We start from the raw sequence: 25,752 nt of genomic DNA on the forward strand, positions 1-25,752 counted from the left end.
TTCACTAATCTCATGTATTAACAAGTAACAACGCTGCCATGTCCAGCCCGACACCTTGATTTCCTATGTCTGTTCACTTTACCTCATGTCTACACACCTTGGGCTGGCGCAAATTCTCTTTGCTCGATCTCACTGCTCTTTTCAAGATTCCCTTATTAGCTTGGTGCTCGAGTACAGACCTCGCAGTTGACCGTGTGTCACGTGGCACCGATGCCTATCATGTTCGCTTCCTTGCGCTGCCTTGTGTCCGGTTCTTTCTGCGTTGTTGTGTTCCATTCATATATTCTACTATACATCCCTCTAATATATCTCCTGTGAATTTGGAGGACGAATTGTGACCCCTCGCTGTGGAATTGTAAAATCTTGATACGTGTCATAGTCAGGCACTGGCTTCAGATACATGGTGCCACTTGGGGGCAGCATCGCGGGATTGTAGCTTTACCGGATTATCGTATACTGGATACGCTAAGGTTATCTATCCACTACGATTTGGATCAGTCTGGTCGACCTTCGAACCGGATATTTAATCCCTGAGCAACGCCACGAGAACATTTTGCGCGAGATCTTCCGCCGTCGACAGCACCTGGCCCAGCAGCAGCGCCGCCTCGCTCTCCGGCAACCCCAACTGTTTGACCATGGCGATGGCATCCTCGCGGGTGCCCCGGCGGACGTTTAGAAGGGCCTTCATCACCTGGCTTTCATTGAATCGGCCGGCGATTTGGGTGACCGCCCGGATAAACACCGAATCGTCCGCGACGAGCTTCCCAAACACCTCGCGGACGAAATTCATGACTGCCTCGAGCGTCTTGTTGCCCAGCGCCTCCTGGAAGAGCGCCAGCCCGCGGCGTTGGAACTGATACACCACGAAGCGGGCGATCTCCTCGAGGCTGCTCAGTTCGTGGGCGGACAGCCGCACCCGGAAGGGGTGCAGCTTCACCTCTACGCCCAGCACACGCGCGGTGGCCTCCAGGTCGCCGGCAAAGTAGGGGTCCTGGGGCGTCCACGAGGTGGCCAGATTGAGATGGATCTGGCCCTGCCCGAGGTGGACGTCGATGAGCTGGTCGTGGATGACCGCGCTAACAGGGGTGGGAAAGACGTTCAGGTCGATGTGCAGATCGAGAGTGAGGGAGGAGTTAAACGCGCACTCGGCGCGGAGGTTGAAGCGATAGCCCACGGGGCCTGGAGCCGTCTGCTGATTCAGGTGGACGGTGAAGCCGTCGCGGTCGACCCTGGTGTAGATCGCCCGGCGGATGCCGAAGACCTCCAAATCGCCGGAGATGAAGGCCGGGGGGTCGATCTGGCTGTCGGTCGCAATCACCATGATGGGCCCGTCGGTCAGCATCGCGGGATCAATGTGGCCCTGGGTCGGGGTCGGGATGACGGGGTTCGCGGCTTTCTCGCTGTACCCGATATTGTTGCGCGTGATGCGGAACAACGCCGGGACGTCCGGGCAGAGGATGACCGGCGACATCAGGGCAAGGATGTAGAACGAGGACGGGGAGATGTCGATGAATGCGTACGCCGACCAGATGGCGTGTTCCGAGACGTCTATCTAAGTTAGTACGCGTCCACGTCCGAGATTGCAGCTTAAGGGGGGCAAATGCCATCATACTCAGACTCATGTCGGCTTCGAAGTAGATTCGCTGTTTGAGCGGCGAGCCATCGACACCCACCATATCGCGCGGCACGATCTCGACGGCAATGCGGCGCAGGTCGAGGCCATCGTTGGAGACGAGACTGTCCACCACCGCGGGTCTTGAAATGCCCCTTGCGAAGGCATGCATCAATTGAGGGACATTGAGTCGGTCAATGGAGCCCTTGAGATAGGAATTGGCAGGGTTGCCTTCGGAGAAGCGGATGTTGGCACTAGGGGGTTATCAGTCAAGGGAGTTCAAGAAGAAGGCAGAGAGACAGGCCCAGGGATACCGACCTGCTTCGGAGATCATTAACGGAAGCGAGTCGAAACGCCCCGCTGAAGCCGATTTGTGTGGGCACCGGCCCCTGCGCCGGATTGAACGTCGCCTCGACTGCAATGCTGGCCATTTCCAGTCCCTCGATACCAAATAAGTCGGGCAAAGTGCTGGGCACCGCCAGTCGCAGCTGCATCCCGTAATTGTCGAGGTTAAGCCCCATGGCGGCTTCCACTCGTACCGCAGACTTGCTCACCGAGGGAAAGAAGAGCGAGAAATGCGCCTGGAAGCCGATGAACAACCCGGCCCCGGGGCGGGACTCGACGACGAAGGAGCCATTCATGATGATGCTGTCGTGGAAGAGGTGGACCGCCTTCAACCCCACGGCAAGCATGAACTCCGTGTCGGACATCATGCCAGCAACGGTGAGCTCCTCCACCTGCAGCAGGTCTTTGATTAGTCGTAACGCCGAGGTATCGAGCCGGATAGTGGAGCTGACAGCGAACCCATTGCGGCGCTGGGCCAAGTGCGGGCTTGCGAGAGACTGCAAGGGGGGAAATGCGGCGGGATCGATGGCCCCGAGAAACACGACCGCTTGGGTGTTGGTCAGCTTGAGATACGGGGCGAGACTGTCCTTTAGCGGAGTCAGCGACAGGATGTCGTCCTGGCAGACGAGCCCGAGGGTGAAACTATTGGTGGACGCGGCGAGGCGAATATGCTTGAAGATGAGCCAGTCGGTGTCGGCCGTGAAGAACACAGACGCAGCGTTTGTCTTTTGATTCCGGGCTAGAGAGATAGTCAACTCCCAGACGGAGATGTCGATTGCTTTGCTGATGGTCGTCAAGCCACATTCCTTGAGCGCTGTTGACAGTCCCGAGACGGTCTCGAGGAGGGAAACACGTCCTGCATAAGAGCCGGTGATGAGCCAGTCAGTTGCTCCATAGGCGGCACAGACCGTGATCGCGGCCGGGAGCCGGAGAAGCTCCGTGTGCATTCTTGTCTGGCCATAGATTTGAAAGCCTAAGTGGTTTGTGAGTGCCTGTTCTATCCAGCTATATCGTTCAGCTTAGTCTCACCTTTCTTGATCTGATATGGAAGATCTGGAATCCTGAGCTCAGGGCTATCGATATTGCTGGCACAGATGGCCAGTTGGGTCAGTTGTACGTCTAGGAATGTTCCTTCAACCCTTGGAATGGCATTGCGAAGGTAGAAACTACCCTTAAAGCCTCCATGAACTGTGTATTCCAGTCCCCGAGGGGATCGGGCAAGGAGGACGCTGACGGTAAAATGTTGCTGTTCCTGGACGGTGACCATGCCGGTGAACCGGACCTTGAAGTCCCTCTGGGTGATGGACAGGTCCAGGCTGGCCGAATGGATAGTCGGCATATCTGGGATATCGAGATTGTCGATCGCCCCCGTAATCCTGACCCCTTTAGGGCCCAGATGAATAAGAGCGACAGACGACAGATGACCGTCGACAGTGACAGTCCCCGTCATTGAAAAGCCCTCTTTGGTCGAGACAACCAGTGACATATCTGAGAAATAGACCTCGTGGGTGGTCTGGGTTTGGATAGCGGTGTGGAACACGTCCTCGCACAGCTGCTGGAGAGTGTCCAGGCTACAGTCCTGCAGTGTTCCACACAATTCCACATCGTCTAGACCGTCAGTATAACTCGGCATCTGGGCCTAGTGCGGGTGCATTCCCCATACCTCTACTATATCTCCCGGCAAGCACGACAGTGCCCTCACGCAGGCCGAAGGAGCCCGTCAGACTCAGGCTCACTGAGGAGAGGTCGGTCCCTTCCCACGAGGCCCCCAGCTCCACGGATTCCAACTGTTCAGTCAGCCAAGCTCAAACTGCAGGTGGAATAGGGGGGTGTCATCACATACGGACAGATTGGGGAGCACCTCCCAAGACGACTCGACCAGAATGGTAATGTTGTACAGGTCGTGATACTTGTGGATATACCATGAGACATTGACATCCGACGAAACACACCCAACCCCGAAGAAGCCGTAGCTAAAATCATAGTCCCCTTGTGCACTTCGGCGCGTGCCCATCAAATCGATTCCAAGATGCGTGATGGTCAGCACGTTAAACAGACATACTGAGACATCGGGCAACTCCGCTCGAAGCTTAAGCCCGAGGGGCTCCGGCACTTGCCGCAGACAGTCAGGGTGGCTGCTGAGCATGCCGGAAACCACCAGGCGAGGCCGGTTCTGGTGGAGAACGTCGCGCAGAAAGGTGTTGATGGGACTGAGCACGCCAGCCATGAGCACGGTGGTCGTTACGGCCAGCTCGGCGGTCACACTGGGGCTCTGATTCTTGACAGCACGGTAGCTCAAGGTTGTGTCCTCGAGCTGGATTGCTTCAAAGGACGAGCCGGCAAGGGATGGGATCAGGCCGAGGAAGTTGTTCAGGTGGGGGACTCGGATGGCCAGATAGGACATGGTGTCAGATTCCAGGGCGTACACATCCACTGAGATGCGACCGAAGAGATTGGTTGTTTCCTTGAAAATGAACTCATCCATGGTCAAGACAGTTGGTCTGGGTGGAGAGACTTTCCGGTGGGCAACAGTGGCGCCATTTCCGGGGGCAGTAACACACTCTTTTGCTCTGCCTATAGACATTGTTGACTGGGGTAGAGAGGCTTGTTTCGCGGTTAGGAAGTTCTGACCCTGAGCGACATGAAGGCCCTCTGCCTCATCCACATCCTGGAGTGACTGGCCTAGGGACGGTTGGTCAAACCTGTTCTCTGTCGGTGGGCAGGATCTCAAAGAACGTTCGTCCCTTCGCTTTGATTTTTGGGACGTATTCTGAATGAGCTCTTCTTCTTCGACCATGCTGGAGTTGGCTCTCCCACTCACAAGGAATGGCCCATCGTCCCTATCGCCGTCCCTGTTGAGATCCAGAACGTTGATGAGTCCTATATCGAAGTTATGCGGCGCAAGGCTGTGCTGTTGTCGTGCCTTACCATCAGCTGTAGCAAACTTTGTCGGCTGAGGCCCAGGTTCCTTTAGGGGTGTCTTCTTGACCTCTTGAGGCAGAGTTGGAATGACCGTGATCCACTTTGAATCTTTCACCTCCACCTTGAGCTTTTCACCTATCCATCCCATGATGTAGGTATCTATCTTTGCCTCCACGCGAGTAAAGAAGGACCTCCGCAGCGGATAGAAGTTGACAGTGATACTTGGGGGCAGATCAGGGTTTGGGATGTTGAGCTTCAGGGTATATTCCAGTCGCCTACACAGCCAGCGGGCCCCCTGCCACTGCGACGGCCATTGCACCTCCTTGTCGTCCTCCGCGTTCCAAAAGATCTGATTTTTCAGCTGGGTGTGATGGGTCGGTTGCGTAATCGACGTCTCCAGCATGATCACGAGCTTCTGCCAGGCATGTTCATATCTGAGATGTTAGCATGCATATCAAACACACCATGCGGGTTCCAACTCTGCTAGCTCCGCTTACCGCGTCATGAGTGAATTGCATTCATAGGTTCCAAAGATGAGGTTCTGTGGGGACTGGGAGTCCGCTGGCACTCGGCCGTACGCCCCCCAGGAGTACGCACACCGGTGGAGCCACTATGCACGGTCAATCGTTACATTCATCGTTCATGTCGAGATGCATCGAGATTCAACTCACCTCGGCCATCCACGGAGCTGAATCCGGCCAGCTTGCATCAATATGGTCTTCATTCTCCCAACTCATACAGGAGGCGGCAACCTAAGACGAAATATTAGAAAAGGTCTAGGCTTAGGCTCACGGGTACGCGTACGGTAGGGGCACTGATGCCCATGACTGTGCCCTGGTCCGGCCCGCTGTCTCGCACGCCCTTGGCCGCCATGATCCTCTGTGCACTGACCGTGACCGTGTATGAAGGATTGGTCGCCCTGGCAGCTTTGAGTTTCTTTGCTCTCCCGTCCTTGGTTTCGACACTCGATTGTAGAGACGCTATGCGGTCTGCTGAGATGTTGTCGGGATGCGCAGGCCGCTTCTCTTGCCACTTGGCCCCGTCGCTGGCAGTAATCCATGTCGTATAGTGGCCGAAGGGAGAGATCCCAATCTGCCCCAGCAGTCAGTCGGCAATTCCCAGGTGGTCAGTAGGCTCCCTACCTGAACGTATCGTAGGCCCTCATGCTCAGCGGTCATGAGCACGGCCTTCCCCTCCTCCTGCTTTCTTGTCGCGCTCTTAGAGGTCACCATCTTCTGATTCGCATAGTTTACGGCGTCTTGCACGAGCGTTTTATATTGCCCGGAGATCGGCTTAATGTAGACGGGAATGTTGACATTCAGGCTGCGTCCATGCCCGCCGCCGGGGCTACTGATGGCCCTCGCGTAGCGCTGTTTCCACAGGTTCGCGTTCGCACCGTCCTCTCTACTAAGGACGAAGTATAGCGGGCGTCCCGTGGCGTTGCGGACCCAGAATCGGAGCGGGTTAGCCGTCGTCGGCATAGCGAACTTTCCCACCACTTTCTGATTCTCCATCCATTCCTCGACGAGCCTCTTGGAGATGTAGATCTGATCGTAGGTATCGGTCGTGTTGGATCCACTGGTATCGCGCATAAGTCCGATGTCATCCCGCTTGATGCGAATGTAGCGCTCAGTGCCGGGGAGTTGCTCCAACTCCGGGGTTGGCATCCAAAACCCTTTCACAGGCGGATTCTCCAGCCCCTCGACCGCTGTCTTATCAGCCACCTCACCCCATCGCTCGGTGAAAAATTCGGAATGCTCTTCCCACTCATAATTGCTCGGATCAAATGCGTTTACCTCTTCAATCAAAGCATCCCGGGATGAAGCGGTTGCCGTCACCGGATTCATGTCCACCGTCAACGAGCTGGTTAAACTTAACTCAGAAAGTCCCCCATTCTTCTTCTGCCCGACAAACCATCGAGCTTGAATGAAACATGGCCCGACCTTCGGGCTGGTGGGTGTCCTGTTGGAGGGCTTTTGGAGAAACTTTCCAGAGTCTTTCTCGGAATTTGTCTTCTTAGATGCCTTTCGTCGCGCTTTCTCCGGTTCCTTTCTCTCCTCAACTAGCTCTGGATCTTTGGGCACGGGCTGCTTTATATTGTGCGTGAAGATCCCGGGCTTAAAGCAGGAATCTTTGGTGAGTATCGCCACATTCTGGTCGGCCTTGTCCGGGTTGCTGAGGAGGTAATAATAGGAAGGTCTATTGGTGACCGGGTCGGTTTCAACTTGCAACACCCATGCAGCAGGGGTATCATCATCGTCGTCGTCTTCGCCATCGTTGTCCTGATGTGTCGGTGGCTTTTCTGCCGGTGGATTGACTGACTGGGCCTGTCTCACGGGCACTCCGCCGATCTCGATGAAGTCCATTTCTTTGTTCATGGTTCTCCGCGCGAGCCATATGTCCAATTTGGCCGAAGCTGCCCCCACCTATAGCCTACCTGGTGCCTGTTGCTATATACCGCGAGAGGGCGAGTCTAGAACGCGCGAACTCCCTCCAGTGGCGGCGTTATCGGACGGTCTAGCCGAGGCTGCGCTGAGTGGAGTCGGCGATAAGGGCTGATGCACAGCCAAACTAGCCACATCTAGTATCGCAAGAAGGCGCTCAGCTCGGCCTATTCCTTTCGAGTCGATGGACAAGGCCAATCACAGTTCGTCGCTTCAATTTGCGTAGCTGGATGCACTCCTGCCCCTCTTGTGGATAGCTGAATGACACGCAATTCCGAGCCATAGACACCCCCATTTCCACAATCTCGAGAGGCTAGCTGACAGCTGAATGGCCAGACTTTGACTCCGAAGAACGGAGTGGAAGGTGCACAGCCTCTTCAAGCAAGCCTCATGCCTTCCAGCCTGCGGCTGAGGATGGCAAAGTGGCGAACCACACGGAATGTGTCCAGTCCTCATGGTCCAGTATGTCACGTCGTACGACAGAGCTTCCAGTATAAGTACCACACGGGTTGGGGCTCCAATCCTCGCTCCATCTCCCGTTCGCCCATTCCACCACCTCATTGCCTCTTTACTTGCTTCCCTCTCATCACAAACTCCCGCGTGCAACCCCAGTATTCATCATGTCCCTTGGGTACACCACTGCTACGCCGGAGATGAAGGCCTCTGTGGCCGAAATGGTGGACAGGATGATGAAGCCCAAAGTTAAACCCGACGGCTTGTCCTTCACCATGGGATGGGATGTGGTCGCCTCATATTCAGAAAAGCAGATCAACGACTTGCTCCAAGTGCGCCATCGGCAATCAAACACTGGAATGCTCCAAACCCTGAGTTTCACGTACCAGGAGGAAGACATCCAGACGGAGGAGTACTTTGACATCACGTACGACCTCCGGTTCGGGCCCCCGCTCGTGCAATTTGATGCCCACTCCCTCGGGCAGCCTATGTGCACGCTCGAGATGGAGATTGTCGAAGGCGCGCAGACAGTGCCGACTCGGAAGCGAAACCCCGTCAGGCCCATGCCCCCGGGCTGGAAGTTGAGGCTGCACGACATCCCCTTGGCCAGCGTTCGAGGGCGCATCTCGGAAGAGGGGGCCGCAGTGCACTCCGATATCATCTCCAGCGACAGGCCCGTCCACTTCTCCATGACGGAGAAAGAGACGCAGCACGTGGTCCTGGGCTTTCAGCTGGCCAACACCTCTTACAAACTCACTCTCGTGCCACCGGCCACCGGCGAGCCCTCGCCGATGATGAAGGCGCTGGATCTCCCTCGCTTCGAGAAGTATGTCAACAAATATTTTCAGGACGACGTCCATGCTCTGAGCTACTCGATCGCGAGCTTGAACAACGTCAAACGCGACGACAGTCCGAACCTGCAGCCGGTCAAGTTCCAGTTCGCCACCTTCAAGGACCACGAGCGGGGCATCCTGTCTCTCTTCATCCAGGTCAAGGGCGGGTTCGCCACGGGACGCACACAGGGGCTCCAATCCCACTGGCAGAACCAGTGGGAGGACAATGGGATCCAGCCCATCCCAAAGCGTTTCACGGCCAGCCTCCTCCTCTCCTCGAACATGCTGCACCGGGTCTTGTTCCAGCAGGCGTTCAAGGGCCAGGGCTGGGAGGCTACGAACATGTCCCCAACCAACGAAGCCGAGAACAGGATATCCGCCACCCTGAAGAAGCCGTGGACGGTCCCGGAGCAGAACTATGATTACGACAGAAATTCCAAGTTCCACGTGGACGGCTTTACCCTGGAGCTCGAGAAGTGGCCCTTGACCCTGACCATCCGGCAAGACGAGCCCAAGGGGAGTCCACAGGTGTACGCCCACTGGACGATCGACCAAGACGTGGACTGGAAGGCCCACACCGGCATCGTGCCCTTGGGCAGCGGCGTGATCAAGGCCAAATTCCGGTTGTGCGATGAGCGCGATCACAACCAACCGCGCAGGCTCGACTGCAAGATCCGGCTCGACGACGAGTCTTTTGGCCTAGACATGCAGCTGAACACCAAGGTCTTCCGCATGGATCAGGGCAAGGACCACAAGAGTGAAATCGACTTTCTCACCTGGGAGCGCGGCATGGCCGGGCTGTGGACCCAGTCGCCCAACGTCACCCTCAACAGCGTGGGCTTGGGCATCCTGCGCGCCACCAACCTGTTGACCCCCGGCGGGAACTCCATCGACTTCAACGAGGAGATCGGAATTAAAGCCCCTAAGGACTTTCTCCTGGTCGGGGATGTGCTGGAGACCTAGGTGGTGCTATGGTTGTATTGATGCCGCGGTTTTGTTTCTATGATGGAACTGTGATCTACAAAGTTAATGCTATATAATGGCCAGAAGTGTGTACCTTCCGGCGAGATCAGTAGACCATACGCATTGAGACATGATGAGGCAGATCCCTGGATGCTTTACACCACGCAGCAAGGGTTGTCTGGGTCTTCTAATAACAACTCACACATTACAATACGCGACCCCTCCTTGAATCCCTGAGGCAGACAGAAAATAGAATTGACCCTATACCTCTCATTAGGCCAAGTATGAACTCATTGCGAGGCATATATATGTATACCAAATCCTACCAGTGTTAATCTGCCTGGGTGCCAAGCGGGACGATGTCACTATTCTAATGTTGTGAGCAACAACAAGAATGGTATTGGTATGCTCTTACTTAGACTTTTTTTGCTTTTCATTTCTTATTGTAGCACTTATTCTCTTCCATGCATTGTTCAAGCACATACGACCACAGGGTGTGGAAAACAGGGCTTCCCGTCCGCTCAGCCGTACTTAAGCCACACGCCGGGAGGTTAGTAGTTGGGTGGGTGACCACCAGCGAATCCCTTCTGTTGTATGTTTTTGTTTTCACTCTAAACTGCACAAGCTGGGTCTGTGCAATTTGACGACTCATATGATCGTCGCGAGTGCAGTGAGGGTGCAACCCGAGCTGCGCCGCGGCAGCAAACGCCAGGTCGGACCAGAAAGACCTCATGGTAAGCAAATGGAACGAAGAGAGGAGTAAAGACAGGTAGATGACAGAGTCAAAGAATTAGGTCTGTTCAGCCTGGAGCTTTGAGGGTGCGATAGCACCTCTATATAGGCGCGGACATCTCTCGGTTTAGGCCTCCTGTGGGCGAGTTGGCTAAGCTATTCGTGGGAGGAATAGTCCTGGCTCCGCGCATCTCTCGGGTGGATATCAGCTCCTCCGATTCCTCCACCTTTTTACTCTGAATCAGTAATATAATTCTATGCATGAGCAGCTCCTGTAGCGAAATGCAACGTTGCCTATCTTGTATATGGACAGAGGAGGTCGGCTGTGGAGGCAACGTACTGCCTCGCAGTCGTCAACGTCCCCAATTCATCCTGGCACTCGTTATTCAATACAGACGCGATGCAGACCGTTGCAGAGCTTTCGTCTTGCAATAGATCCTGTCACTAAAAATGGAAGCATGATCGTGAAGTTGGCGAAGTCAATCGGGGTTAAGATTCGTTCCCCGTTCCTTGTTTATCGTTTATTGTGCGCCTTTTGTATCGTTGAAGGGCCGTGGCGGCACGCCTTCTGATTGGTTCGATCCATATATGTACATGGGCACCAGATCACTTATAGTTAGTAGGAACTGTACTTAGTAAGTTCCAGGTGCCTCAGAGAGGACCTGTTTTCGGTTTCGACACCATTGAAGGTAGTTGAAAGTATACCGATATGCAATGGCCAGGAGCCTGGAGACAGACAAATACATACCGTACAGTACACATCGTAAGATCATATGTCCGAGACGGGATCCTCCGGTATTTTGGCTGAATTGTCTCTTCTTCTCCGTACTGTACCTGTTCTACCACAGCATGCCTGTTAAGCGCTTCCATCGGCAGTGCCGCAATGGCTGCCTTCAGTGCAGGCGTCGCCGCGTTAACGTACGCCAGCCTGGTTACAGGTTGTACATTCATTACTACAATACTAACTAAGCAATTTTGTGCGATGAGACACGTCCTGCTCGCTTCAACTGTATTGGCCATCAAGAACGCCAAAGTGCGAGCTGCACGGACTACTCGAGCTACTGGCGAGCACCCAAGCATAATACATAGAATGGTATAATGGGATAATGACTAGTAGTTCTTTCCGACTTTCCCTCTTACTGAGCACAAAGACAAGGGCGTATCGTTAGGACAGCTGTAGGGTTCAGCCTAGGGTACAGTGCTAGAGCTTGGTCTAAGAGACGCCCATGTCTCGCATACTTGCAAGAAGCGTCAGTGAATGCGGTCGGCCAGTGACATGACAGGCGAATACTGCCCCCATTGATTTTTGACTTGTTCTACGATCGCTATATCTTGGAAGATTTGTATCCTAACCGTTGTATGGAATTTGCCGGATGATTACACTATAAAGTGGGAATCACTAGCTTACTGAGAGAGCTGCTTAGGGCTAACTAGGGGCTACCGCTTCGGATAAGCCAAAATGCGACAGTCAGAAGCCGCGAGCATAGGCCAAGCCTGTTCATAAACCCGAAGGAATTTGTCGAGCATATAACAAAAGGTCCAAGCGAGTCGGTAAGACCAGGGATGAAATTAAGTACCACCGCCCGTGGACCAGTTCTTGGCCCGAGCTCTTTTACCGCGCAATTCCGGCTAAATCGAATCTATGCCGGCTACTGTACCTGCATGCAGGTAACGAGACTATAGGAAATACAGAGAATACAGGCAGAACGGGCCGTCACCCCGTCGGGCTAATCCCCACAGACCCTGCGTATTCCGTCCCTTGCAACTGCCGAAATGTGGGGTTGCACGCAGCTTTCTTCAGGCACCCGTGATTCCTCTGCGTGCTCTCCGCGCCGATTTGGGGTTGTTTCAGCGCCACCCACCGATGGTGTCTGATGGTTGGCTTAGTTCTTCTGGCTTGGCCTTCGGGGCATACTTGCACTGCAGGAGTGATTGGGACAGGGAATAGATTGCCGACAGGACCTCTATCCCGATCCAGAACGGAGTAGGGCTTCCTCGGGTAAGCATCCATCCATCTCCATTTCCCTATGACTCCGGCCGGCCTCATCCTCCACGACCAAGAGTTGGAATGAACACGGAAGACGGCGCGGCGTCCCAGGGCAGCGCGGCAGTCCATCCGTGAGCCTCTGAAGGCGGCATATAAAGTCCTGCTCGTCTCCGTTGACTGTAAAAGATATCGAGAAGAGTCCAGCAGAGTTCGTCCTTTCTCTTTCCGACCACTGTTTACTGTTTAGTATTCTCGTGCCTCGTGTCAAAATGCGTTACGCACTGTCTGTCGCAGCGGCGCTGCTGCCATGCGCAATCCAGGCTCAGCAAACCCTCTATGGACAATGTGGTGGTCAGGGCTACTCCGGACTCACTAGTTGTGTGGCGGGAGCAACATGCTCAACTGTGAATCAATGTAAGTATTTTATGAATCTGCATGTTTGACATCCAAATAACCATGGCCTGTAGACTACGCTCAGTGTACGCCAGCAGCAGGAAGCGCCACTTCCACCACCTTGAAGACAACTACGACCACTGCTGGGGCGACGACGACTACTACCAAGACCTCTGCCTCTCAGACGTCTACAACTAAATCCTCTACCGGGACCGTCTCGACGACCACTGCTACTACCACGGCCAGCGCGAGCGGCAACCCGTTCAGTGGGTACCAGCTCTACGTGAACCCGTACTACTCCTCCGAAGTGGCGTCGCTGGCCATCCCATCCCTCACAGGGACACTTTCCTCGCTCCAAGCTGCAGCCACAGCCGCAGCCAAGGTGCCCTCTTTCGTCTGGCTGGACGTGGCCGCCAAGGTACCGACAATGGCCACCTACCTGGCCGACATCAAAGCCCAGAATGCAGCGGGGGCCAACCCCCCCATCGCCGGCCAGTTTGTGGTCTACGACCTCCCTGACCGCGACTGCGCCGCGCTGGCCAGCAACGGTGAGTACTCCATCGCCGACAACGGTGTGGCCAACTACAAGGCCTACATCGACTCCATCCGCAAGGTCCTAGTGCAGTATTCCGATGTGCACACCATTTTGGTGATCGAGCCCGACAGTCTCGCCAACCTGGTGACCAACCTCAATGTAGCCAAGTGTGCCAACGCTCAGAGCGCCTACCTCGAATGCACCAACTATGCCTTAGAGCAGCTGAACCTCCCCAACGTGGCCATGTATCTTGATGCCGGTAAGTTGCCGCCTCCGAAAACATCCTGGGGGAGAACCCCCAGACCCCCCTTTTCTTCCAACTTCAACTTCCCTAAGAACGCCCTCTCAATACATCGCCTCAACAGAACTCTGACCAAGAAACACAGGACACGCCGGCTGGCTCGGCTGGCCCGCCAACCAGCAACCGGCCGCCAACCTGTACGCGAGCGTGTACAAGAACGCTAGCTCCCCGGCCGCAGTGCGCGGCCTGGCCACGAACGTCGCCAACTACAACGCCTTCACCATCTCTTCCTGCCCGTCCTACACCCAGGGCAACAGCGTCTGCGACGAGCAGCAGTACATCAACGCGATCGCCCCGCTCTTGTCAGCGCAGGGCTTCAATGCCCACTTCATCGTCGACACCGGTATGCCTCACCCACCCCCCCACACCCCCACTGGCAATGCTAACAGATATTAAAACCAGGCCGCAACGGCAAACAGCCTACCGGCCAACAGGCCTGGGGCGACTGGTGCAACGTCATCAACACCGGGTTTGGCGTGCGCCCGACCACCAGCACGGGCGATGCGCTCGTCGACGCCTTCGTCTGGGTCAAGCCTGGCGGTGAGAGCGACGGCACCTCCGATAGCTCGGCGACCCGCTACGACGCCCACTGTGGGTACAGTGACGCCTTGCAGCCGGCGCCGGAGGCGGGGACCTGGTTCCAGGTATGATTCCTATGTTTTAAACGTCTCGATTGGCTGTAGTGGACTAACAGAGGGGGTGGTGGTAGGCCTACTTCGTGCAATTGCTCTCGAACGCCAATCCAGCTTTCTAGATCGAGGAGGGAGGAAAGTGGATTGTTGGATGAGTCGGGGACAGTATCATGGTGTCCAATGCTAGCAAATGTTGTAGTGTCTGCTCATATCGCCTAAGAGAGTTGTTCGCTGTAGGACTCAACAGTTCCATAGTAGCCAAGATTAACAATAAAGATACGTTCCAACTTAAAGCATATCTTCCGCCTTGAATATGCGCTGTGCTGATAGTGTTTGATGTCTCTTCAAAGAGCACGGCAATGCCTTGGTCTTCTGAGGAGTAGCAGCTAGAGAGAGACTCATGGAACGTCCGATTCTGGCAGAATTCCGCTCGAACGAAGCCCAGCTTAGACTAGGATCAGATAGTCGCCCTATAGAGAAGCTTGTGGACGGGTGATCAAGATCACTTTCAAGCTACCCCAATCCAGGCCGGAAATAATAAATGCTATGAGATTGTTGTTGGGGTACGAGAAGAGCTACGATGAACGTAGATCAGATACCCTCAACTGCAATGCCCTACGCCACGAGAGCGGAGAGGAGTTCCGTCAAATGCGGGAAATAGCCATTCGGGTTCATTTAATTAAGAGATGGAGTGGTATTGGAAGTATGTTGTCATTTTCTTGTCTAAAGTACTTGAATCGTATCATCATTGGGAAGCGCCAAGGCATCCGTATCTCTTCTGCAACTTTGCATTATGGCACCCAAAGGAGCAATACGCAAGGGCGCGTTGGCCAATTGCCTGCACTCCTGAGCGGATGGAAAGGCCTAATACCGCACCCTTGATCGGTCACGCAGCAACGCGTCGCAGGAGTGCCGAGAGAGCACCACTTAGTGAAGACTCTCATCCGAACCGAACGCCGCCTCGATATCCGCCCGGTAGAGCTCGAGGGAGCGGGCGCGCTGCGGGTTCCCTTTGACGCTGAGTGGCAGGGGCCGGGGCGGGTCGGTGAAGACGACAAGATCTCGGCGGAGGGCAGCGGAGATGGGACACAGGGCGTTGGCCTGGTCGAGCAGTGGCTGGAGAGTGTCCCAAATATCCTGGCTCAGCGGAAGCGCACGTTGCGCGTCTGGGTGGAGGTCCAGCAGCAGGGCAAGGCCACCGTGGCGCTCCTCGGCAATTAGGGCCCAGCGAACAGCGGGATGGGCCTCTAGCACCCACTCCATGTCGCGGGGCAGGAAACGACGCGGCGGAGAGCCCACGAGATCAGCGCGGCGGCCGCAGTAGCGCCAGCAATCCGGTTGCGTGGGATGCTGGGCGAACAGGTCGCCCATGGGGTACTCGTCACAGTCGCGGAACATGGCAAAGACGGGCTGGGCGGGCGCGTCGGGACGTCGCAACAGCACCAGCTCGTGGTAGGGCCCGCACACGGGGCGGTATTCATGTGGCACGTCTGGGCTCAGCTTTAAATAGGCCCAGTCGGCCGGGTCGGGCAGCACCTCGGCGGGCAGCGTGCCAGACTCGGAAGAGCCGTAGATGTGGGTGATCTGGGTGTGCGCGGTGATTTGGGAGGCCAGGTAGGGTGGGCAGGGAGCGCCGACGATGGCGAGCTGGCGCACGCGGCGTAAGTTGGCGGCGTAGGCCGGGTTGGCGCACGTCTCGGGCAGGGTCTTGGGTCCCAGAATACAGGCAAAGACGTCACCGTGCTGTAGGACCTGGTCCATCAGCGTTGCGGTCATGGAAGGACCAGGCCCTGTTGTCACGGCGGGCAGCACCAAGGTCAGATCGAAGCAGAAGTTCATGCCTAGGAAGGGGAACAGGCCCGCGGCAATGGAGAGGGGGGTCAGCACCCCGACGCGCTTCCCGCGCCACTGCTCGTAGTTGACCAAACTGGGATCCAGCAGCTTCTGGAATCCCACCGGCTGCAGGTAGACAGTGGCATGGGTGAAGACGATAGGCTTGGCGGGCCCCGTCGAGGCCGAGCTGTGGATGACGGTGAAGGGGTCGTGAAGTACTTCTGCTAACGATGGTGTGAAGGCGTAGACGGGAGTTGGGGCGCCCTCGGTGGCCAGCCACTCCTCCAGCGTCGGGGTGACGAGTGCCGTCAGTCCGGACTTGAAGGCCCGAATGGCGTTGACTTTCTGCATCGCCGACGTGTGTGAGCTGGGGGGATACAGCAGCAGCTGGCAGTCAGTGTGCTCCATGAGCGACAGATGCGTATCGACGTCTGCGCTGGGGTGACAAGTCAGGGTCTGCGTAGGCCGTTATAGTTAGGGATTTCCGAAGAGGTGGTCTAGCGAGAAAGATGCGTCTGCGTCTGTGTCAGCTTACCTGATATCCTGTTTTGACTGCGGCCAACGTGATAATAAAGTACGACAGGTCTTGGGGAGCCACATAATGCAGGGTGGCCCAGCGGGTCGGAGCGCGTCCCAGGTGCTGCTCAATCCACCAAGCGGCGCGATTCACCGCACGAGAGAACTCCTGAATGCTGTAGTCACGGTATCCTTCATCCGGCCGGTCCTTGCTGCGCGGTAGGGAGACCATAGGCTGGTTCGGACATAGTTCGGCGAGTTCATCGATCAGGCGCGGCAGCGGGGTGGTGTGCCATCGCTGGGAGAAGTAGTGGGATACAGGGAGGGCCATGGGAGGAACAGAAGTAGAAAAGGTAGTCTATGTACAAATCACAATGGAACAGAGTGAGGAAGGAGCATAATTGAGTAATTGATTGACTGCGAAAGAATACCGAGGGGAGAGGGAGGGGGGGTGTTGAGCAATTTATAGGCCGTGGTCTAACAGAAGAGGGGCCAGCTTTCACCAGGCGGCTCAAAGCCACAATTACTGCCCCACTCCTATCCAATTGGCATTGTATAATGGGAGCCATTAATATAGCTAGTATGCAGGTTGACACGCCTCTCCGGGCGGACGGTCTACAGAGCCGCTGAGGGCGTCAGAAACGCCGGCGGAATAGTCTAAAATCCCGCTTACGCGTGAACAGACTGCGGTGCCAATTGAGAAAGCAGACCAGAACGCCCTTCGCCTATACATAATGCAAAATATCTACAATATACAGAATAACCATTACAACTCCACTGGCGCTATACCGACTCGGCCTCGAATCGGACCTCATTTTTAACCTGGATCTGCCCCAGCAACAGCTCCTCGCCAAAATTGCTCTCCGTCCGACTATTACTGCGCACTGCGGTGGTGTGTAATTGATGTGTCTGGGCGTCGCCTCCGGACCCGGACAGCGTCTCGAACCCACGCGTCGTGACGTGGTTGGAGGGAAAATAGCGCTGGGACGATTTGGAGGTCTCGGAGTCCGAGATGTCGAGTCTTCGCATGGCCCAGCGGACGATTGGACGCATCGTGGGCAGACAGGCGGATATGACGCCAAAGGAGACCTCGAGCGAGGTCCAGATCACGGTGCCGTTCATGGCCCCTGTAGATGGTGCGTAAGCGAATGCCTTCCTCTGGTTTCGTTTTTTACCCCTTTGCTACCACCAGAACTAGACTTACAGGTGAAATCCGGGTCATCGACTTTGAACTGCGTCGATAGTCGAATGCAACTGCATACCACCACACTAGTCGACCGATTCTTTAGCATTAAGTTCCACATCAAAGCAGAGGGACGGGGAGAAGGGAACCCACAAGCCACCCAGGAGAAAGATAGCGGACAGAGTGACCTTCTGGATGCGAGTGGTCTGCAGCCCCCAGACCATTCGCAAGGGCAGGATCAAGATCATCACATCGGTGCAGATGTTGGGAACCGCGTTTCCGACGTAGAATGCCTTGCTGCTGACGCAGGTGGCCGGCACCGACTTGTCCCAGAAGCCGTTCAGCGGCCGGCAGGAGAAAATGGAAATGAACCAGACAATGACGGCCCAGGCGACGACCAGAGTGCCGACGACATAGACGGCGATGCGGAAGGGGCGGATTTGGAAGATGCGGACGTAGTAGGTGAGGATGGACAGTTTGACGGAGAGGATGGTCGCGGTGTAGATCATCTGGTACGCATACATGCACTACACGCGGATGCGCCCGATAGGTGATGAGTGACTGCACTGCACACGAGCAGGATAATGAGCGAAGAGGCGCATAAACGAACCTTGAGGTACTTGGGGATGTTCCCTGTGGGAACGACCGCCAGGTGACGACCTGATCCCAATGCAACCACTATGTCCTGCTTGTCAGTAATCCATAGCACATCAAGGGATCCAGAGTAATCGTGGACAACAGGGCAACCGACTGATGGTGGAAAGACTGAAGCAACCCAGCGAGCAAGCCAATCCCACAATAATCAAATAGTCATCCAGGCCAAATCGCAGCCGGGTCAGAGATTTGGCCAGCAAACGGAGGACAACGGCGATGATGGATAAGACGGCAAAGGGGATGATGGCGCCCAGGGTCTGGCTCTGGGCGCTCTGGTTGAGCGAGGCAGTGGTCATGGTGGTCGTGGTGGTCAAGACGACCAAAATGACCAAGGTGACCAAGGCGCAGAAATTACCAAAAGTTGAAGAGACCACAAAATGCAAAGAGGAGAGAAAGAGAGAGGAGATGAGAGAGGAGGAGGGGGGGATAAGCAAAAGATGGGGGGGGGAAACGTGCAGAATGTCCACCTACCTACTATCTTACCTTGTCTTCCCATGTTCCATTGTCTGATGTGCAGATTACCGGGGTCTCTGACTTCGTCTCTGACTTCGGCCCCCTCAATGCACCAATAGTGGGCCCTGATTGTCCGCCTTGTTGTCCGGCCCCCAAGTTACTCAAGGTAAGTCCAACAGACTTGAATTGAAGTGACGGACTGGCCCCTGCAGCTAAAGGTTTCTGCGTTAGAGTAAATCCGGTCGAGTCGGACAGACCCGCGAATGGCACGGCACGGAACGGAGCCCCTCAATGGACCCAATTGGACCCAAATGGACCCATGGTTGGGGCCAAGGCGGACTCACAAGTGAATGTGCGTTAACTAGTGTTAACTAAGCTCATTTGATACAATGTGCAGGGATGCGCGATAAGTGCAAGACACGTGGTGGTTGGCTTGCCAACGGTTACATTATGGACTCGCCGCTAACTGGCGGGCAATTAATTTAGCCCTACTTACTTAATTAATGCCCGTCGCCCACCAGCGCCAGCATCCTCATCCTCCTCGTCATCCTCATTCTAATCCTCATCCTCACCATTTGCATTTTACTTTCACTGTTCGAACTCACTGCCTCAACATGGCTTCCTCGAATCCCACCTTGATTTTCTGCCCTGGGGCCTGGTATCCGCCCACGGCCTTTGAGCCCCTGGCCGCCCAGTTCCCCGACCACACCACCCATCTCGTCGCCTTTCCCTCCATCCAGCAGGCCACCACCGTGCAAGACCTGCAGCCCGACATTGACACACTCCGCAACCTAGTCGAACAGGAGGCCAATGCCGGGAAAGAGGTTGTGGTCATCTCCCACAGTTGGTCGGGCTTGCCTGTAAACAGCGCGCTGGACGGGCTCAGCACGGCCGAGCGACAAGCCGCCGGCGCGACGGGCGGAGTGAAAAAGTTGATCTTCATCTCGGCGTTCATCCCGGAGGTCGGTGAGAGTCTGATCGGTGCCTTTGGCGGGGTGCCTCCGGACTGGTACGACCGCGATGTGAGTCGATTGTCTCGTCCCCCCAAACCGATTGCATGCTAACCCCCGCCGCAGGAGGCCAACGGCACCGTCAGCGCCGTCGACCCCTACAGCCTCTTCTTCCACGACGTCCCCGACGGCGAGAAATGGGCTCAGACGCTGCGTCCGCACGCCTGGGCGACCAAGAACTCGCCCGCCCGCAGCACCGCCTACACCCAGATCCCCAGCGCCTATCTCCTGTGCGAGCACGACCGCGCCATCCCCCTCTTCGTGCAGCAGTTGATGGTGGACAAGGCCCGCGCCAAGGGGGCCCAAATAACCACCGACACCGTTCCTACCGGTCATTCCCCGTGGCTGGTCGATCCCGCCCCGGTGGCTGCCTTTGTGAAGCAGAACCTGGCGTGAGGGGGCGGGGCTTTGGTCCGGTGACGGCATCGATGTACTATAATGAAAAGATAACCATCCTGTACATGCAGCGGAACAAGCTCATAGCAATATGATGCTAATGCTCCGAACACTTGGAAATATTTGTATTCCAGTTTAGTATCTTTTTTCTCTTACTCAGGTATCATGTAAATCGCGTCAAACCAACATCGCCTCAATGATCTGGTCTGACCCCGGGGTCAGCGCATCCAGCGGCTCAATGCGGCGCACCTGCAGCCCGGCTCGCCCTAATATCCCCCGCCACTGCGCCTCAGTGCGCTCCATACCCCCAAATGCCATCATGCTCATATCCAAAAAGGCCGCGTAGGGAGACGCGCCTCCTCCGTCCGGGAGCACCAGGTCGACAATGACCAGTCGCGAGGACGGGCCCATCGCTGCCACCGTGTTCTGCAGAATGGTCGCGACCACGCCATCGCTCCAATTGTGGAAAATGTGACGGAAGAGGTACGTTTGGGCTCCTTGAAACATCAGTAAACTATGAGCAGAGGAACAGACGAAGCGCATTTTGCGGTAAGGGAGACACACCGTGAACGGGTTGGGGCTGGAGAAAGTTGTAGGGCATCACCTCGACGCGCTCGCCGCCGTCCACCCCCTCCAAGACCTGGGGCAGGTCTTGCAGCACGATGCGACCGCGCGGCGGGGGATCCAGCTCGTCGCTGACCTGGCGGAGCACGGCGCCGCGGCCGCCGCCCACGTCCACGAGCGTGACTGCTGTGGTTTTATCATTCGAAGGATCCTCCGAAGGCGCACTGAGCAGAGTGCGGAGGAAGGGCTGCAGCTGGCACACGGCGAGGGCGGCGGTGCTGGATTGGAAGGCGGCGAAGATGGCGCGCTGCTCGGGCTGCGACTCCAGCCACTCGAACATGGTCTGGTCGGTTTGGTGGGCAAATCCGAAGAGGGTGGGCTGTGTATCGACTGGGTTCTGCCATTTGTGGGTCTCGAGGAAGTCGGGGAGCGCCGTCATCAACGTCGCGGTCTCGGCCCTGCGGTCGATCGGTCGATTAGCACGGTAGGCAGGGCTTAGAAGGATTGAAAGGGCTGCCAGGTATGGGTGTAATCACGCACATGCCCTGGATCACGGCCCGATGTTGGGGCTGGCGTAGGGTTTGCGATTGTAGAGTATGGGCGTAAACACCCGGGCTGGGTTCGGTGAAGATGCCGATGGCGGCCAGGGTTCGCATGAGACGCACTGCCTCGCACGATCATCAGTCAAAGAAAAATCTTCCCATCGCGATTTATGGGCGATGATCATGCGCACGGCAGTACCTACCTAGAAGCGCGACATCAATGCCGCAGCGTTGCGCCAGATCCGTGGCAGTGGGAGGGCCCTCGTCGAAGCGCTCGAACAGTCGGATGCGCAGTGCGGCGCGTAACACCCCGTGAGCCACCGGCTGGCGGATTTAGACATGGCTCGCAGAAATTAAGCACACAACAGGCGGAAGACGTACTGCCTTGGCCAGATGCATCAATTGGCTCTCGGGGGTTTCCAGGCTGGTCAGGAGATTACGCGTCGCGGCGAGTAGTCGCGAGTGTAGCGCATCGCTGGCGGGGGGAAGCTGGCCGGGGGTGTTGGTTGCAGCCTCGAGTTGACGGGCCAGCGCCAGCATCTGACTGGGGGTCTCTTTCGTCATGATGGTGTTTGTGAAAAGTCACACCAGGGAAGGCTTGCAGCTGATGGTAATTTGGAGAGGCGGAGGGGTAAAGTAGAAATGAGGCGATACGCCAGCCTTATCAACGCGGCCCTAACTACACTCTTTGTATACCATGGCGAAGTTTTTGGGGGCCGCTTCGACCAACTCGCAAGTCCAGCCTTTCGCGACCGTTCTTTCCAATTCTCATTAATTCTCATTTTTGAATTCTGCATTGCTGACCCCTCCGGCCTTTGCCCCATTTTCGTTAGGCTGGCCTGACCCCAACTGTGCTCGATGTTGTGCCCATTGTGGTGCTAGCTTCTTTGCGCTAGAAGTTAGTCGCTATAGTCTGCTTACTATGGCCCTCACGCCACATTCCTCACGCCCTAAACACACTAGCGCTCGTGCTAAACCTGCTAAACCTGCAGACACATCCTATATTATTGGTTCGATATTATATTAACTACACCTCCCCCACGGACTTCCGGCCCAACGCCACCTCAATGGTAAAGTCGAATCCCGCCCCCTGGCGACACTCGTCGGCAGCCTGCCCGATAAGGGTGCGCAGACGCGGCCCGGCCGCCTCCGCCGTACTGTTATCCATGGCCAGATAGCTGTATTCCTCGTTGGAGTTGAACTGGAGCTGGCTCCAGTAGACGCGGCTGTGCGGGCTGCACGGATGCAGCGCCTTGCGCACGTCCACCATCCCATGTTGCGCGAAGAGATCGGGGAGGCCAGGCACCCAGCTATCCGTACCGTTCCGTTAGTATTCATTCGTAAGAGTGCCTATGCGTCCGTTGTCCATTGCTTACCGTCCCAACCCCGTTTGTTTCATCAACTTCATCATCTCGTCCAAGGCGGGGGTCTCCCGGCCGCCCACCGACTGCACCGACCACGACTCGTAGTTGTGTTCCGACCATTGCAGCCACCCACCGGGCTCTTTCGTTTCGTAATGAGAAAATTAGAAAGAGACCGTGAAAGGAAGCAAGGCGAAAGAAAAAAGTAAAGACTCACTCAGCATGCGCAGCATATTCCGCAGCACTGGACCCGGGTCATCGTTGCGGATCACCACAAAAAACAGCCGCAGATGCACGACGTCGTAGATCCCCTCCAGCTCGGCGGGCAGCGGCTCATAGAGGTCCAGCTCGCGCAGCCGCACGCCATCCGGCAGCCACTCCGGCGGCGGACACTGGGCGAAGGAGATGTCGAAGCCGTCGATCTGCGCGGCGGGATACTCGCGCTTCACGTCCATCATCCAGATGCCCGTGCCCGTGCCGATGTCGGCGATGCGCGGGGCCGAGTCGGCGGTCAGCCCCATGCACGGGTGCAGGCTGTAGCCCAGCGCATCCTTCCAGAGGTGATTCTGGGCGTTTAACCTGGTGTGTGGATTTAGTTTGATGTCTTCGATGTCACTCCCTTTCGGGGGCCCAGCCGACCGTGGGGTTGTTCTTTACCGAGCGGAGGAGTGGTAGTTGCGGTGCAACGCATAGCTGTTCGTTGGAGGTGACATGCTTAGGGAGAGTTTGGGTCTTTTCGATTATCTCTGGGAGAGGAGAGTGGGAGGAGCCGATGAGATAGTTACTTATAAGCTTGCCCTAAATGCATATTATTATCCCGGGATGCCTTGTCAGCCAGCGTACCGTACTAGTCGTCGGCTGCAGGATACTTGCGGCTTAAACAAAAGGACAACAAACATCAATTCGATAAGACAAAATACAGCAATACCACAATACCACAATACAAGAATACGCCCCTCCTGCGCAGTGAGTGGGGCGTGGGGGCCAATGCCGCTGAAGTGCTGAGCCCCGCCACAGTGGGACCGCATGGCGCCATGCGATTGAGTAGCCTCAATGACATCTAGTCCGTGCTGCTGATTCTCATCTTCCTCCTTAAAGGACAAAGGATTACAATCTTCAGTTAAGGCACTATGGAGCCGGAAAGGAATCATTGCAGCTTAAGCATAATCCCTCCGTTGCGCGATCGAAGCGGCCGCGTGGATCTTGAATGCGGCGTTCAGAACCATCGGTGTAGCCCCCAGGTATGGAATATTTGATATCCTCAGCCTTGCCAGCCCGAATTCCCTGAGCAGAAGATTTTCAGTTGCGGTTTACGGTAGCTGGAACAGGGATTGATAGACTAGCCCGATGCTTGTACCGCACATAAGTACATACCTGCCGACCCACCAGGTTGATTTCCAGCCCCATGATTACCAGGGATGATGATAGAGGGGCAATGGCAGTATGCGGTACTTTCACCGAGATCAGCACAGCCTCAGTACAGGTACTCCGTAGTGCCTCTTCTGGGTCGATAATGGAATTAACATCGGAACAGGCATTAGCGCTCATTGACTGATTCGTGGCCGGCTTTGGCTCAGTGCTCGTGACAAGCTCGATACAAGACTGTTGACAGCGAAGCTTCAGTAACGCATAGCACTAATATAGCCAAGGCTGATTAGAGTAGGCTTATCATTTCCAGTTCCACTATACTTACCTATTGATTGACTCTCCAAAATTGCTCCGTGCCCCACTCTCTGAATTGGTTGGTCTCCTTCCAGCTTTGTGGTAATCACGAACTGGACTTTGAGCCGCATCTGTACCGGGTTCATACTGTTTAATGCTAGATGCATTGCAGTAGACCTCTTCAGTCGGATCCCGTAGTCTAAGACCATGTTACCTGGATCTGATGCTGTAAGTAATCAGAGTTCGACTAATATTGATGTCCATTGCTCATGTGCGGGGGACGGGGTTGGGGGATGATGGTAATATGGGTTCAAACTTGCTACAAACTATCTATTAACAAGTGCGAGTTCAGTTCGTATCGTAGTCTACCCACCTTTCGAGTTCTACCAAGGGTCTCTTGTCAACAGTCGCGTCTTGAACCGGGATCTGGCCTCTCGCTCGGGATACAGGATATATATATATGACTTGTCGACATAGCTGAGTAATCCGGCCATGTGATGCAACGCGGTCACCAGGCTGCTTCACATGTTGATATTTCAAGTAGTTCCAATTACCAAGAAACCAAGAGTGGATGAGAAACAGTAATGCTTGTTGAATAGGACAGACGCTGTGGATTTTATATCTAGATGTTGTTGGTATACGTAGATTTGGCTTAGAAGCTACCTTGGTCTTCGAAGTCGTGATGCTCTGTTGTCAATCTAATTGTGACCAAAATAGATACCCGTAACAACGTTGATAGCATTCTTTTATCTTTTCTTCTGCTAGGAATCTTGTGCTCTTCATTAATGTTTAGTTGTGATCCCATCCACAGGCGGTGACTATCACGTGACCTACATCCACCTGTGATGGCCCTATCCACAGCGCAAGCCAGATATACTAAAGACTAGATAAAGCCAATTTTGGCCGCGGAACGGGTGGAAATCAGATATCAAAGCTCGAGTCAAATATGTGAAAGTCAAAAGAGTACCGTCCTTGTTGCTAAGGTAATTCCTCGTTCGCTGTGTTGGGATCCGATCCCCAGCGGATCAATCCAAGAGCCGCTCAACTTGTTAACCCAGGTATCTCTCTCACCCCCGTCCGCTGGGAGATAGAACTCCATGGCTGTTGAAGAGGAACAGACGTGATTCAAACTGTGATGTCAACGTGGCTTTTACTTCCCCGCATTCCAGCCCAGATGTCGACCGGGGAGAAGTCCCACCTAACCTTGCCTGGATTAGCGTGAATAGGAAGTGAAGTCAAGTTTACCAATCAACCGATAAACAGTGCCACTGATTTGCAGGCGCATTGATTTCCTGCTAGCTACTAGATAGAAACTTCTCCGCGCCTCGGCTATCAGTAGGGTTCACTACCGAGTGCACTGATATCCCATTCGTTGACTCTACCGCCTTATCGAACCCCTCCCCGTCGCGTCCCTGATAACTGACAA

At 55.4% G+C, this 25,752-nt stretch overlaps 8 protein-coding genes across 8 annotated transcripts; 3 read left to right on the forward strand and 5 right to left on the reverse strand.

Moving 5' to 3' along the window:
• Positions 1-523: 523 nt before the first annotated feature.
• On the reverse strand, positions 524-7,257 carry ASPACDRAFT_55782 (uncharacterized protein; the record flags this gene model as incomplete). The annotated part of the gene is made up of 13 exons (XM_020203053.1): positions 524-1,548; positions 1,613-1,866; positions 1,931-2,930; positions 2,987-3,565; positions 3,621-3,744; positions 3,801-4,659; positions 4,779-4,809; positions 4,886-5,313; positions 5,377-5,489; positions 5,551-5,631; positions 5,684-5,971; positions 6,022-6,742; positions 6,794-7,257. The coding sequence occupies 13 exons, from the start codon at positions 7,255-7,257 to the stop codon at positions 524-526; spliced, it is 5,967 nt and encodes a 1,988-aa protein (XP_020060623.1).
• Positions 7,258-7,830: 573 nt separating this feature from the next.
• Positions 7,831-9,859, forward strand: ASPACDRAFT_108730 (uncharacterized protein). The gene has a single exon (XM_020195312.1). It carries the CDS (start codon positions 7,944-7,946, stop codon positions 9,570-9,572), a length of 1,629 nt encoding a protein of 542 aa, XP_020060624.1. The 5' UTR covers positions 7,831-7,943; the 3' UTR covers positions 9,573-9,859.
• Positions 9,860-12,377: 2,518 nt separating this feature from the next.
• Positions 12,378-14,442, forward strand: cbhC (putative cellobiohydrolase). Its single transcript, XM_020195313.1, has 5 exons — positions 12,378-12,705; positions 12,759-13,478; positions 13,606-13,863; positions 13,923-14,164; positions 14,230-14,442. The coding sequence occupies exons 1-5, from the start codon at positions 12,561-12,563 to the stop codon at positions 14,272-14,274; spliced, it is 1,410 nt and encodes a 469-aa protein (XP_020060625.1). The 5' UTR covers positions 12,378-12,560; the 3' UTR covers positions 14,275-14,442.
• Positions 14,443-14,831: 389 nt separating this feature from the next.
• ASPACDRAFT_1851293 (uncharacterized protein) lies at positions 14,832-16,913 on the reverse strand. The gene is made up of 2 exons (XM_020197195.1): positions 16,521-16,913; positions 14,832-16,441 (listed from the first exon to the last, which is right to left on the reverse strand). The coding sequence occupies exons 1-2, from the start codon at positions 16,830-16,832 to the stop codon at positions 15,080-15,082; spliced, it is 1,674 nt and encodes a 557-aa protein (XP_020060626.1). The 5' UTR covers positions 16,833-16,913; the 3' UTR covers positions 14,832-15,079.
• Positions 16,914-17,067: 154 nt separating this feature from the next.
• On the reverse strand, positions 17,068-18,948 carry ASPACDRAFT_108732 (uncharacterized protein). Its single transcript, XM_020195314.1, has 5 exons — positions 18,436-18,948; positions 18,295-18,362; positions 17,838-18,211; positions 17,706-17,770; positions 17,068-17,628 (listed from the first exon to the last, which is right to left on the reverse strand). Exons 1-5 carry the CDS (start codon positions 18,632-18,634, stop codon positions 17,285-17,287), a joined length of 1,050 nt encoding a protein of 349 aa, XP_020060627.1. The 5' UTR covers positions 18,635-18,948; the 3' UTR covers positions 17,068-17,284.
• A 457-nt stretch (positions 18,949-19,405) lies between these two features.
• On the forward strand, positions 19,406-20,197 carry ASPACDRAFT_37845 (alpha/beta hydrolase; the record flags this gene model as incomplete). The annotated part of the gene is made up of 2 exons (XM_020200354.1): positions 19,406-19,813; positions 19,868-20,197. 2 exons carry the CDS (start codon positions 19,406-19,408, stop codon positions 20,195-20,197), a joined length of 738 nt encoding a protein of 245 aa, XP_020060628.1.
• Positions 20,198-20,374: 177 nt separating this feature from the next.
• Positions 20,375-21,867, reverse strand: ASPACDRAFT_55787 (uncharacterized protein; the record flags this gene model as incomplete). The annotated part of the gene is made up of 5 exons (XM_020203054.1): positions 20,375-20,694; positions 20,762-21,219; positions 21,302-21,425; positions 21,507-21,627; positions 21,685-21,867. 5 exons carry the CDS (start codon positions 21,865-21,867, stop codon positions 20,375-20,377), a joined length of 1,206 nt encoding a protein of 401 aa, XP_020060629.1.
• Positions 21,868-22,021: 154 nt separating this feature from the next.
• ASPACDRAFT_108741 (class I SAM-dependent methyltransferase) lies at positions 22,022-23,493 on the reverse strand. Its single transcript, XM_020195315.1, has 4 exons — positions 23,322-23,493; positions 22,882-23,243; positions 22,680-22,806; positions 22,022-22,613 (listed from the first exon to the last, which is right to left on the reverse strand). Exons 1-4 carry the CDS (start codon positions 23,375-23,377, stop codon positions 22,331-22,333), a joined length of 828 nt encoding a protein of 275 aa, XP_020060630.1. The 5' UTR covers positions 23,378-23,493; the 3' UTR covers positions 22,022-22,330.
• Between the last annotated feature and the right edge of the window lie 2,259 nt (positions 23,494-25,752).

The sequence above is a fragment of the Aspergillus aculeatus genome, assembly GCF_001890905.1.
Source record: "Aspergillus aculeatus ATCC 16872 unplaced genomic scaffold ASPACscaffold_1, whole genome shotgun sequence".
Lineage (NCBI taxonomy): Eukaryota > Fungi > Ascomycota > Eurotiomycetes > Eurotiales > Aspergillaceae > Aspergillus > Aspergillus aculeatus.

Coding starts and splice junctions, on each gene's coding strand:
- ASPACDRAFT_108730 (XM_020195312.1), top strand. CDS start 7,944: ATGTCCCTTGGGTACACCACTGCTACGCCGGAGATGAAGGCCTCTGTG.
- cbhC (XM_020195313.1), top strand. CDS start 12,561: ATGCGTTACGCACTGTCTGTCGCAGCGGCGCTGCTGCCATGCGCAATC. Junction 12,706..12,758: donor ATGCTCAACTGTGAATCAAT/GTAAGTATTTTA, acceptor CATGGCCTGTAG/ACTACGCTCAGTGTACGCCA. Junction 13,479..13,605: donor GGCCATGTATCTTGATGCCG/GTAAGTTGCCGC, acceptor CAAGAAACACAG/GACACGCCGGCTGGCTCGGC.
- ASPACDRAFT_1851293 (XM_020197195.1), bottom strand. CDS start 16,832: ATGGCCCTCCCTGTATCCCACTACTTCTCCCAGCGATGGCACACCACC. Junction 16,442..16,520: donor CAGTCAAAACAGGATATCAG/GTAAGCTGACAC, acceptor CGGCCTACGCAG/ACCCTGACTTGTCACCCCAG.
- ASPACDRAFT_108732 (XM_020195314.1), bottom strand. CDS start 18,634: ATGACCACTGCCTCGCTCAACCAGAGCGCCCAGAGCCAGACCCTGGGC. Junction 18,212..18,294: donor ACATCCCCAAGTACCTCAAG/GTTCGTTTATGC, acceptor ATCCGCGTGTAG/TGCATGTATGCGTACCAGAT. Junction 17,629..17,705: donor CGATGACCCGGATTTCACCT/GTAAGTCTAGTT, acceptor CACCATCTACAG/GGGCCATGAACGGCACCGTG.
- ASPACDRAFT_108741 (XM_020195315.1), bottom strand. CDS start 23,377: ATGTCACCTCCAACGAACAGCTATGCGTTGCACCGCAACTACCACTCC. Junction 23,244..23,321: donor AACTACCACTCCTCCGCTCG/GTAAAGAACAAC, acceptor TCCACACACCAG/GTTAAACGCCCAGAATCACC. Junction 22,807..22,881: donor GAATATGCTGCGCATGCTGA/GTGAGTCTTTAC, acceptor ACGAAACGAAAG/AGCCCGGTGGGTGGCTGCAA.